At 43.6% G+C, this 11081-nt stretch overlaps 1 protein-coding gene across 3 annotated transcripts in view; it reads left to right on the forward strand.

Annotated features, from left to right (window-relative positions):
• Positions 1-11081, forward strand: part of Thoc5 (THO complex 5) — a 43228-nt gene that overhangs the window by 20678 nt on the left and 11469 nt on the right. For 2 of the 3 annotated variants that reach the window (XM_008841090.3, XM_008841089.3), the window contains exons 8-13: positions 2729-2861; positions 3558-3593; positions 5024-5101; positions 6949-6989; positions 7192-7291; positions 8609-8717. In XM_008841090.3, the coding sequence (XP_008839312.1) occupies positions 2729-2861; positions 3558-3593; positions 5024-5101; positions 6949-6989; positions 7192-7291; positions 8609-8717 (497 nt within the window). The remainder of the gene's footprint in view (positions 1-2728; positions 2862-3557; positions 3594-5023; positions 5102-6948; positions 6990-7191; positions 7292-8608; positions 8718-11081) is intronic. The other variant, XM_008841091.3, reaches the window with a different exon arrangement.

The raw sequence follows: 11081 nt of genomic DNA on the forward strand, positions 1-11081 counted from the left end.
GGCCTTGAACTCACAAAAACCCGCCTGCCTCTGCCTCCAGAGTGCTGGGATTAAAGGCGTGCGCCACCATGCCCAGCTAAAAAAAAAAAAAGTAAAATATTAAAAAAAATATATATATATATGTGTGCCTTTTCCTTTTTTCTTATGTTGTATGTGTTATATGTGTATGTATGTGCTCATGTACATTAGAGAGACTGATATCAGTGTTTTCTTCTGTTGCCCTCTATATTTATTTATTTATTTATTTATTTATTTATTTATTTATTTGAGACAGGATCGCTCACTGAGGCTAGAAATCATCTGTTGGCTAGACTAGCTGACCAGCAAGCTCTAGGGATCCTCCTACTTCAGCAATACCCTCTATCTCCACCCTCAGTGCTGGGGTTACAGGCTTGCATTGCCATGTCCTGCTTTTCATGTGGGTGCTGGGGAACCAAACTCAGGTCCTCATGCTAGAGCAGCAAGCATTTTACCAACTGAGCCATCTCCCCACCCCTTGAATACACATTTCTGATCAACATGTATGTATTACTTAAAAATAACTGGGTATGTGTGCCTGTAATCCAAGTTGCTAAGAAGGAAGACTACTTAAGACCATGAGTTTGAGACCATCTTGGGTAGTACAGCCAAGCCCACTCCTCTAAAAAAGTCATAATTAAACACAGGGCTTGGCATGCAGTTCAGTGATAAGAGTGCATACATAGTGTGCATAAAGTATTAGTCTTGTTCCTGAGTGCCAAAAAAATAGTAGCAATAATTTTACACACAAAAAAGTATGTAACTCATAAGTGTGCAGCAGAATGAAGATTTACTAAGTGAACACATCTATACAACCACCCCAAATCAAGGGAAGGAACCTTAAACATTGTCTACTTCTGTTATTTCCCACTCCCAGACACAATATCCTTCTGCCCTTCAGTAACCATTGTTTTGACTTTTAAAAGTTAATTAATTTATTTTTTATTTTATGTGTATGCATGTATTGCCTGCTTGTAGGTAAGTGCACCCGTGTGTGCAATGCCCGCAGAGGTCAGAAGAGGCTGTCAGATCCCCTGGGACTGGAGTTACGGACAGTTATTAGCTGCCATGTGGGTGCTGGGATTCGAACCCGGGTCTTCTGCAAGAACAGCCAGTGTTCTTAACTGCTGAGCTATCTCTCTAGCCCCTGTTTTGACTTTTAACATTACAGACTAATTTTCTCTGCTTTTGAACTTGATATAAATAGAATCATATAAACTCTTCAGTGTCTGGCTTCTTTTACTCAGTGGTATGTTTTTGAAGTTTATCTATGTTACTGTGAGTACAAGGAAATTTTTTTTTCTTCATTGATGATAATTTGATTTCAGTTGTTCCAAGTTTGGGTCTATCATAAAGTAATGTGGCTTTGAGTATTGTTACACATGCCCTTTGGTCTTCATGTATACACATTTCTGTTGAATATATAGGCATAAATGCTATGTTCTTTGCATGTATTTAGCTTTGATAGACTCTGAAACAGTTTTCTAAAGTGATTGTGCTGACTTACAGAAATATTTCTGATTGATCAGTATCCTTGCCAGTGCTTAGTGTTGTCCGTCTTTTTAATTTTAGCCCATCTGGAGGGTCTCTCATTGTGGTTTTAGTTTTCTTTTTCATTTTCTTTTTATTTTAAGAGAGAGAGAGAGAGAGAGAGAGAGAGAGAGAGACAGACAGACAGACAGACAGAATAGGTGGAGGACAGGAAATTTGCAGGAATCAGTTTTATCCTTCTACCATGTGGGTTCCTGGGATCAAACGCAGGTTGTCAGGTTTAGTGACAAGTGTGTGTATTCACTGAGCCATCTTGCAGGCCTTAATCTTTTCATTTTCGTTTTACTGGGTACATTTTTCTTTTCTCTCAAGTCTTTCCTTGTTTCTCTCTTCCTGTTTTTGTTGTTGTTGTATTGAGATCCAAGGCAAGCATTTTGCAACTGAGTTATGCCTCCAGCCCCTTGATGTTTTCTTGATGCCCCTGAAAATGTGCAAGTGGCATCTTTTTATAATTTCCTTTTCTTATTCTGTTGGTGGTATAAAATGCAGTTGATTGTTCATAATTGATCTTTTTTCTTATATATTCCATCAGTTGATTATGAGTCACTTTTGTAAGTAAAAACTAGCTGTTAGGCTGGGCATGGTGGTGTACACCTTTAATCTCAGCACTCAGGAAGCAAAGGCAGGCAGATCTAGATCTCTCTGAGATCAAGATCATCCTGGTCTACATAGTGAGTTCCAGGCCAGCTGAGCCTGCAGGGATACCCTGTCTCAAAAAGACAAAACAGACAAACAAAAAAGCTATCTGTTGATTGGGCTAGTGGTATCATTCAGTGGTTGGGTGCTTATCTAGCATGTTCAAGGCTCTGGACTCAAACCCCAGTAGAGAAACTAAAAAGAAATTGGGGGCTGGAGAGATGACTCAGGGGTCAAGAGCACTGACTGCTCTTACAGAGGACCTGGGTTGGAGTCCCAGTACCCAAATTGCAGCTAACAACTGTCCGTAAGTCTAGTTCCAGGGAATTCCACACCTTCTTCTGACCTCCTCAGGCATTGCACGACACAGGTGCACTTACACGCATGCAGGCAATACACTCATACACATAAAATAAAAATAAAATATTTTTTAAAAAAAGAAATTAAGGGGGAAAAACTGGTCATAGAGCATGTGGGTAGACTCAAAAATCAAAAATAAAAACTCTGCTTCTGTTGTTTGTAGGCTTCCCTCCCAGTGCAGGAATACCTGTTCATGCCATTTGACCAGGCTCACAAGCAGTATGAGACTGCCAGGCACCTGCCACCTCCCCTCTACGTGCTCTTTGTCCAGGCCACTGCATATGGTCAGGCCTGTGGTGAGTATCTGGGCTGGGTGAGGAGGAGGGCTGTGGGAGCAGCAACCATGGTATGGAAGTCCTGCTTGCCTAGGAGAGTTCCCCAGCCTTGCCTGAGAGCCCACAGGTGACAGATGCTGCCTCACCTTTATACCTTGAAGCAGCATGACTGCTTCAAATAGCTGGCCTGAGGCTGGACTAATGTGATGGACATTTCAGAATGGATGGCTTTGAGTCTTTCACATGTTTGGCTATACGGCTCCCGGATATAGTGTCCAGGCTCCCAGGTGCTCATTCCATGAAGACATACTTGACAGGTAGATCAGTGTCTCCTGTTCCACCTTGGGGGTGGGGTGCTTGGTGAATTCAGGTCCCAGCCAGCACTCCCAGGTTTTCACATGCCCTGACATAAACTGCATGAGTTTCTGATGAAAATTACCAGGGGAGAGGACATGTCCTCATTATTCTCAGAGCAGTCTGTGACTGCTAGTTTTTCCTAGAAGATGTTTGCTCTTGTTCCCCCGCAGTTTTTACCCAGCCCTAAACTTTTCTTTCTCACTCCCACCCTGCCCCATTGCATCAGACAGACATACACTGCACCCGTGCATGCTCCTTGTCCTAGCCATGGCACCAACACATTACTGTGTCTCTTCTTATGTCTTCTTGGTCCGTCTCGTCTTCTCCCTTCCCTTTGTTCTCTTCCGTTGCCATCATCAGCTCATATGAAATCCTCCTCCCAGCCCCCTAGACAGGGTGAGTAATTTTCTTTTGTGTTTAAAATTCTACTTGCTTCCACTTCTATTTTCCTGTAGAATTCAAGACTAAACACTTAAAAAGAATATTCTAGGGAAGGGATTTGTCTCTGGTAGAATGATTGGCATGTAGAGGCCCAGGTTTGATCTCCAACTGCAAAAGTAAAAAAATAGTTTGGCAATTTTTAGTGCCTAATTGTGGATAACCAGCTTCTTGAAGTTGGGGTGGGATGGTTTGTTTATTGTTGCCAGATATTAGGCAGTGCTTGGTTATAGGAAGAAGTTTCCCTTCCCTCTTTAGTACAGTTGGGCAGATGGTGTCAGGCTTCTGTGACATTCTATATTCCTTAGAGGAGGAGAAGCTGGGGTTTAGCTCAAACTCTGATGTCCCCAGGACCATCAAAGGAAAAAAAAAAAAAAAAAAAAAAGAAGTAGAGTGATAGAATGAAGTAGAGTGATAGCTTCTTTGACCTCACAGCACTAGGACCCTAGAGTTACACAGAATTGTACCCAAAGAGTCACTCAGTGAGACATCAGGATGAGTGTGGGGAACAGTTGTTAACTGAATGTCTGAGAGACCAAGCTCAAGTCAGACCTAAAGTTGAATTTTGGCTTATCTTGTTTCCTAAATGTGGTTTGTTACTTCACTGAGCCATTTCTCTAAATGGCTTAATGATAGTATTGTCCCTATCAGATTGCTGTGAAGATTAAAAACTTATTTCTTTTGCGGTAGTGGGGATCAGACCCACAGCCTTAATGCTTATTAATCATACACTCTACTTCTGCACTACATTCCTCACCCCCAAAACTAATAATAATTAAAATCATAAACATTCATTTAGCCCCTGCCACTGAACAAAGCAGCTACTATTTGCCAAGTCCCCATTTCATAGATATGAAAACTGAGGCTCAGAATAGTAACTTCACTTTCTAGGTAACACATTCAGGAATGGGTGGGACAGGGACTCAGGCCTAGGACTGGGCTGCAACACTCTGTTCCTACTTACTCTTCATTGCCTCCTAGTGAAATGAGACAGTGCTAGCCAGGTGCTTGGAGCCATACAGAATATAGAACAAGCCCTTCTTATAAAGAATAGTCCATCATTTGGGGGATGTGGGCTTCTGGATGAGAGCTTTTAGAACAGCTGGTGGCAGAGTTCCATGGGGTGGGAAAGCTGGGTTTGAATTTGGGGACTTTGTGCTAGTCTCAGGGGTGTTTATTTGGGAGTCAGTACTTTGGATTATTTGTTTTTAGCAAACCATAGGGAAAAGATTTTTTTCTGTATTATTCCTCTCTGTGTAGAATTTTTAATTTTCTTAGTAAGGCACTGGGGCAGGTGCAGAGGAAATGCAGCCTCTGAGTTGGCTTGCTTGTATCACTCCCCAGCACCCTCCCCAGCATCTTTCTAAGAGGATTTTTCTTGCCCCCAGATAAGACATTGTCTGTGGCAATTGAAGGCAGTGTGGATGAAGCCAAAGCTCTCTTCAAGCCCCCTGAGGACTCTCAAGGTAACATGGTGATTGGGATACCTCCCCCAAGGACATCAAATCACCACCTAAGGGCAGTCTTGGTGCAATGTAGTAGAAAACTTGACCTTAATGTGAGTTTGGGGGTAGACCCAGGAGAGTTCAGTTCCCAGAGTCACAAAGTGCTGCCTTTGGATTTCAGCCCTGCTACTAACTACTACTTTGACCCTGGGGAAGGCAAGTAACATGTTTTGAGGCTCAGTTTACTCGTTTGTAAAATGGTATAGGTTAATGCCTCAGGAGGCTGAGGCAGGAGGCTTGAAGCCAATTTATAGTCTACATTGCAACTTCCAGGTTAGCTTAGGGTGACATATTAAGACCCTGTCTCAACCCCTGTCCCCCCCTCCCCAAAAAAGGTAGTAATATCTCAATATAGAATTGTGGATTACATGAGAGAGTGATCTTATCTTTTACCCATAGCAACCCTCTAATTATGTAAGCATTTGTTGTTATTTATACTACTGTCACAGCCACACCACCATCAAGAGGGCTTGTGCTCCATGGAAATGACATTAAAAAGACCCTTAATAAATAGGGCTGGGAGCTGGGAATATGGCTCCATAGGTAGTGCTTGCTGCATAAGCATGAGGGCCTGATTTTGAATCCCTAGCATCCATGTAAAAATAAGCTGTGTGTGGCTGTATCTATAACTCCACTGCTGGGAATGGAGACAGACAGATCCCAGGGACTGGACTGCCAGCCTAGCTGAAATGGTGAACTCTGTGAAAGACCTTGTCTCAAAAAAATAAGGTGGAAAGCTAGACATGGTAACGCATGACTTTAATCCCAGCACTGGAGGCAGAAGCAGGTAGATCTCTGTGAGTTCAAGGCTGGCCTGGTCTACATAGCAAGATCTGGGACAGCTAGGGCTACAGGGAGACCCTGTCTCAAAAAGACAAAGAAAAGGGGGGGGGTCCTGGAGAGATGGCTCAGCGGTTAAGAACACTGGCTGTTCTTTGCAGATGACCCAGGTTCAAATCCCAGCACCCACATGGCAGCTAACAACTGTCCGTAACTCCAGATCCAGGGGATTTGACAGTGTCTTCTGTCATCCTTGGGCATTGCACGACATGGGTGCACTTACCTACATGCAGGCAATACACGCATACACATAAAATAAAAATAATACAAAAAATATTAAAAAAAAAAAAAAGCTGGAGAAGCAATTGAATAGTATATCCTACAATCAACCTCTGGCCACCACATGTGCTACATGGGCAAGTTCTCCCACATACATATGAATGCGCACACACACACACACACACACACACACACACACACACACATCAAAAAACTAGAGCTGGCCAAGTGTGGTGGTATGCACCTTTAATCCGAGCACTTAAAAGACAGAGGCAGGTATACCTCTGTGAAATTGAGGTCAGCCTGGTCTCCATAGTGAATTCCAGGGGCTACAGGGAGAGCCTGTCTCAAAAATCAGAAACAAGGCCAGGTGTGGTGGCTCACTTTAATCCCAGCACTCGGGAGGTAGAGACAGGTGGATCTCTGTGCGTTCAAGGACAGCCTGGTCTACATAGTGAGTTCTAGGACAGCTGAGGCTACAGGGAGACCCTATCTCAAAAAAACCAAAAAAAAAAAAAAAAAATCAGAAACAGTAAAACAACAACAACGAAAACAGAACAGTTGGGATTACAGGTCATTCTTCTTTGTTCATTATGTTTTCTGTCCTGAGTAAGAACCAATTAACTCAGTATTTATTCTAAAGAAACTCACACAAAAAGACAGTCTGGGCCCCTCAGTCTGTGGGTGAGGTTCTTCAAGGAGCATATGGAATTATCTCACTTCTTACTTCATTCTCTGTGTGACTTCAGATGACGAGAGTGACTCAGATGCTGAGGAAGAGCAGACCACGGTGAGCCCCATTTCCTGTTGTAGGGGTACTATGCGGTCATGCTCACATTTTTAAGTGTCATTTTCTCTAAAAGCAAAAGAAAGAGGACTGAAGAAGGAGCTGTGCTGGGACAGGAGCTTGACAGCTGGGTAGCTGAGACTTGTGGGTGGCAGTGTAAACAAGAGATTCCTATCACCAATACTTTGATCTTTCTTTTATCCAGAAACGGCGGCGACCCACACTCGGGGTTCAGTTGGATGACAAGCGCAAGGAGATGCTGAAGAGGCACCCGCTATCTGTTTTGCTTGATCTGAAGTGTAAAGGTCTGGCTGTACTCACTTCATTTGGAGGCTCCCATAGCATCTAAGAATTTGGCCAGATTTTTTGCATTTATTTATTGTGTGTATGTGCATGCCTGTCAGGGTGGGCCTGTGGAGGTCAGAGAACAACCTGCAGGAATTGTTTCTTTCCATCTACTGTATGGGTGTTGGGGATCAAGCTCAGTTCATCAGGATTGATGGCAAGTGCTTTTTCTCTGAGTCACCTCTCTGGCCCTCTGTTTTCTCTCTTTGCTTTATGTGGGTTGCCTTTGGTTGGTTGGTTGGTTGGTTGGTTGGTTGGTTGGTTGGTTGGTTGGTTGGTTGGTTGAAGTTACAATAATAAAAGCTTCTAAAACTACAGTTCTTTCTCAATTTGACTTATAAGTACATGGAACAAGCCAGGCATGGAGGTGCATACCTTTAATCCTTTCACTTGGGAGTCAGAGGCAGGCTGTCTGTAAGTTCGAGGCCAGCCTGGTCTATGTAGTGAGTTCCAGGCCCGTTGTGTCTACAGGGAGACCCTGACTCAAAAAGACCAGAATGAAAAAGAAAGAAAGAAAGAAAGAAAGAAAGAAAGAAAGAAAGAAAGGGTTCTGAATGATACAACTAACATGTTTCATTCAATAAATACACATTTAGAACTTTGTATTCTGGGGTTGCCAAGATAACTGACCACATGAGTTTGATAGGCAGAACCCACTTGGGCAGACAAATGAAACTCCACCTCTTGAAAGGAAGAATAGCAAAGAATTTGTAGATTCTGGGGTATTTTGTGTGTGTGTGTTTGTTTGTTTTGGTCTTTTTGAGACAGGGTCTCCCTGTAGCCTCAGTTGGCCTGGAACTTACTATGTAGACCAGCTGGCCTTGAACTCAGAGATCTGCCTGCCTCTGCCTCCCAAGTGCTGGGATTAAAGCTGTGCATCACCACGCCTGGCTTTTTTTTTTTTTTTCTTAATATATTGCTCTTAAATTTTTGTTTTTATAATAGAAGGTTGTAAAAGTGGGGCTGGAGGGTTGGCTCAGTGGTTAAGAGCACTGACTGCTCTTGCAGAGGATCCAGGTTTGATTCCCAGCACTCACATGGCGGCTACGAACCATACTTAACTCCAGTTCCAGGGGAATCCAAAGCCCTCTTCTGACCTCCGAGGCATTGCATAACACGGGTGCACTCACATACACACAGGCAATACACTCATACACATTAAAAATAATAAATAAAATACATTTTTTAAAAGGTTGTAAAAGTTTTTTTAGATTTCTATAGTGCTGCTAACCTGCTATAAGTATTTGAATTAATGATCTCTTCTTTTCCTCCTCCAGACAGCAGTGTGCTTCACCTGACTTTCTACTACCTCATGAACCTCAACATCATGACAGTAAAAGCCAAAGTGACAACTACCATGGAGCTGATCACCCCCATCAGTGCAGGGTATGGGGCGAGCACTGTGGGATGAACCTGGGAGTGGGGTGGAGAGAGCCCCTGACCTCTATTCCTCTGGCTGCTTCTTAGAGGGTCTCTTGCAGTGCTGGCTTCCATCATTGTGCCCTACAGGATGGGAGTCCTGGCACGTCACTGGGCTTTAGAAAGTACTCTCTGAGTTACATTTGTGAAGCCCTCTTACTACACAGCAGATGAGAAAGTGACAACAGCTTATTTGTTGGGTAGGGCAGAACCACAAGTTTTATAGCCGGGGAATGTATGTGGGTGCATAAATGAGTATGGGGAACGTGACCAAGTTGACAAATTTAAGGTCCTTCTTTTCCTATTTCTGCCCTAAGGTGCTAAGACTTTTGTTCCCAACTCAGCTCAGCCCCCAGGTTTTCCTTACCTTGGTGGTAAGAGGAGGCCTGTAGGATGTGCTGATAAAAGTTGAGCACAGGACATAGTAATGACAGCCTCAGTATCCCCAGAAAGCACTTGACCATAATAGTCTTGTAGTTGAGGGTGGGAAGCATGGTGGACAGAGAGGAATAAACTAGCCTCTATTTTAAGGAGCACTGTTCTGGCCTAATGCTTCTGGCCCTGCCCTGACTGAGTCCTGCTATCAGCTGGAGGAACACCATTGAAACTCAGGAAGGCACAGATCAGGTGCCTAGTGGAACAGGAGAGGAGTCTCTTGACTTTAGACCCAACACCCCCTTTGCATGGTAGTGTTGGACTACTTGGGGGAATGCTGAATGAAATTAACCTTGCTCCCAGCAGAGGGAGCCCAGAGCTTTTTTCTGAGACCAAATTAAACTGCGAAGCCAGGACTTTCTGTCAAGTGAGTAGATCTAGGACCCTCTTGATGGGGGTGAGGCATCTTGTGAATATTCTATTCCCTCATTTCTTTTTCTTTGTTTCTTTTCTTTTTTTTGATCTTTTTGAGACAGGGTCTCCCTGTAGCCCCAGCTGTCCTGGAACTCACTATGTAGACAAGGGAGACCCTGTCTCAAAAAGACCCCCCCAAAATTTCATTTTATGTGTATGTTATGCCTGCATGTGTATGTAAGTGCACCTGTGTCATACAATGCCCTCAGAGGACAGAAGAGGGTTTGGATCCCCTGGAACTGGAGTTATGGACAGTTGTTAGCCGCCAGGTGGGGGCTGGGTTTCAAACCCAGGTCTTCTGCAAGAACAACCAGTGCTCTTAACTCTTGAGCCATCTTTCTAGTCCCCAGACTGACTTTATTGCATGTTTTAGTCTAGTTCATAGGTCTCAGAATCCCCCTTTTTTTTTTTTTTTGGTCTTTTTGAGACAGGGTCTCCCTGCAGCCCCAGCTGGCCTGGAACTCACTATGTAGACCAGGCTGGCCTTGAATTCACAAAGATCCACCTGCCTCTGCCTCCCAAGTGCTGGGACTACAGGTGTGCACCACCATGCCAGGCAGAATCCCTTTTTTATGTAGTCATTAGTTACAAGATCCTCTCCTGCTGGGTATGGTGGTGCACGCCTTCAATTCTAGCACTCGGGAGCCAGAGGCAGGCAAATCTCTCTGGATTTGAGACCAGCCTGGTCTACATAGTGAGTTCCAGGCCAGCTGGGGCTACAGGGAGACGCTGACTCAAGAAGACCAAAAGAAACCAAAAAAACATCAAGATCCTCTCCCGGGTTCTTGTAAAGAGGCAGATCATGTGCTTAGCATAGATGAGGCATTTAGTCAGTGATAAATGGCTTATCATTTTTTCTATTTCTTGATGCTAAAGATTAAACCCAGGACCTTCTGCTAAGGTAGAGTCTCTGCCACTGGGTTATATGCCCAGCCCCATTAAATATCATTTTCCATTTTTTATTTTCCCAAATTGGGTTCTTGTTTTATTGTGGTTTTTACTTTGATACTGTTGGGGTTTTTGTTTGTTTGTATGGGCTTTGTTTTGGTTTTGGAAACTTGGTTTTTTTGTTTCGTCAGTTTGAGACAGAGCCTTGCTGTGTGTATCCTCAAGCTCAAGCTCTTCCTGTGCCTGAGCCTCCCAACTGCTAGGAATACAGGCCTGCACTAGAGTCCTTCCCACTAAAATTTTATAGCAACAGTTTTGTTCTGTTTTGTTTTTTAAGACAGAGTTTTGTGTAGCTCAGGCTGCCCTCACCTTATTTACTGTTATAGAGGCTGGCCTTGAGCTCTTGGTCCTCCTGCCTCCATTTCTGGAGTACTGGGATTACAAGTAAGGGTATGCCACCCTGCCTAGCCTATGACAAAGATCTGAATCATGCAATAGTTTATATTTGGGGAATTGTTTTTATGGCTACAGACTACCTTCCCTTTTTGTCCTTTTTGCTTTCTTTGTTCTTTGTTTTTTCCTCCCTCCCTCCCT

Source organism: Nannospalax galili, unplaced genomic scaffold, assembly GCF_000622305.1.
Source record: "Nannospalax galili isolate Female #2095 unplaced genomic scaffold, S.galili_v1.0 scaffold259, whole genome shotgun sequence".
NCBI lineage: Eukaryota > Metazoa > Chordata > Mammalia > Rodentia > Spalacidae > Nannospalax > Nannospalax galili.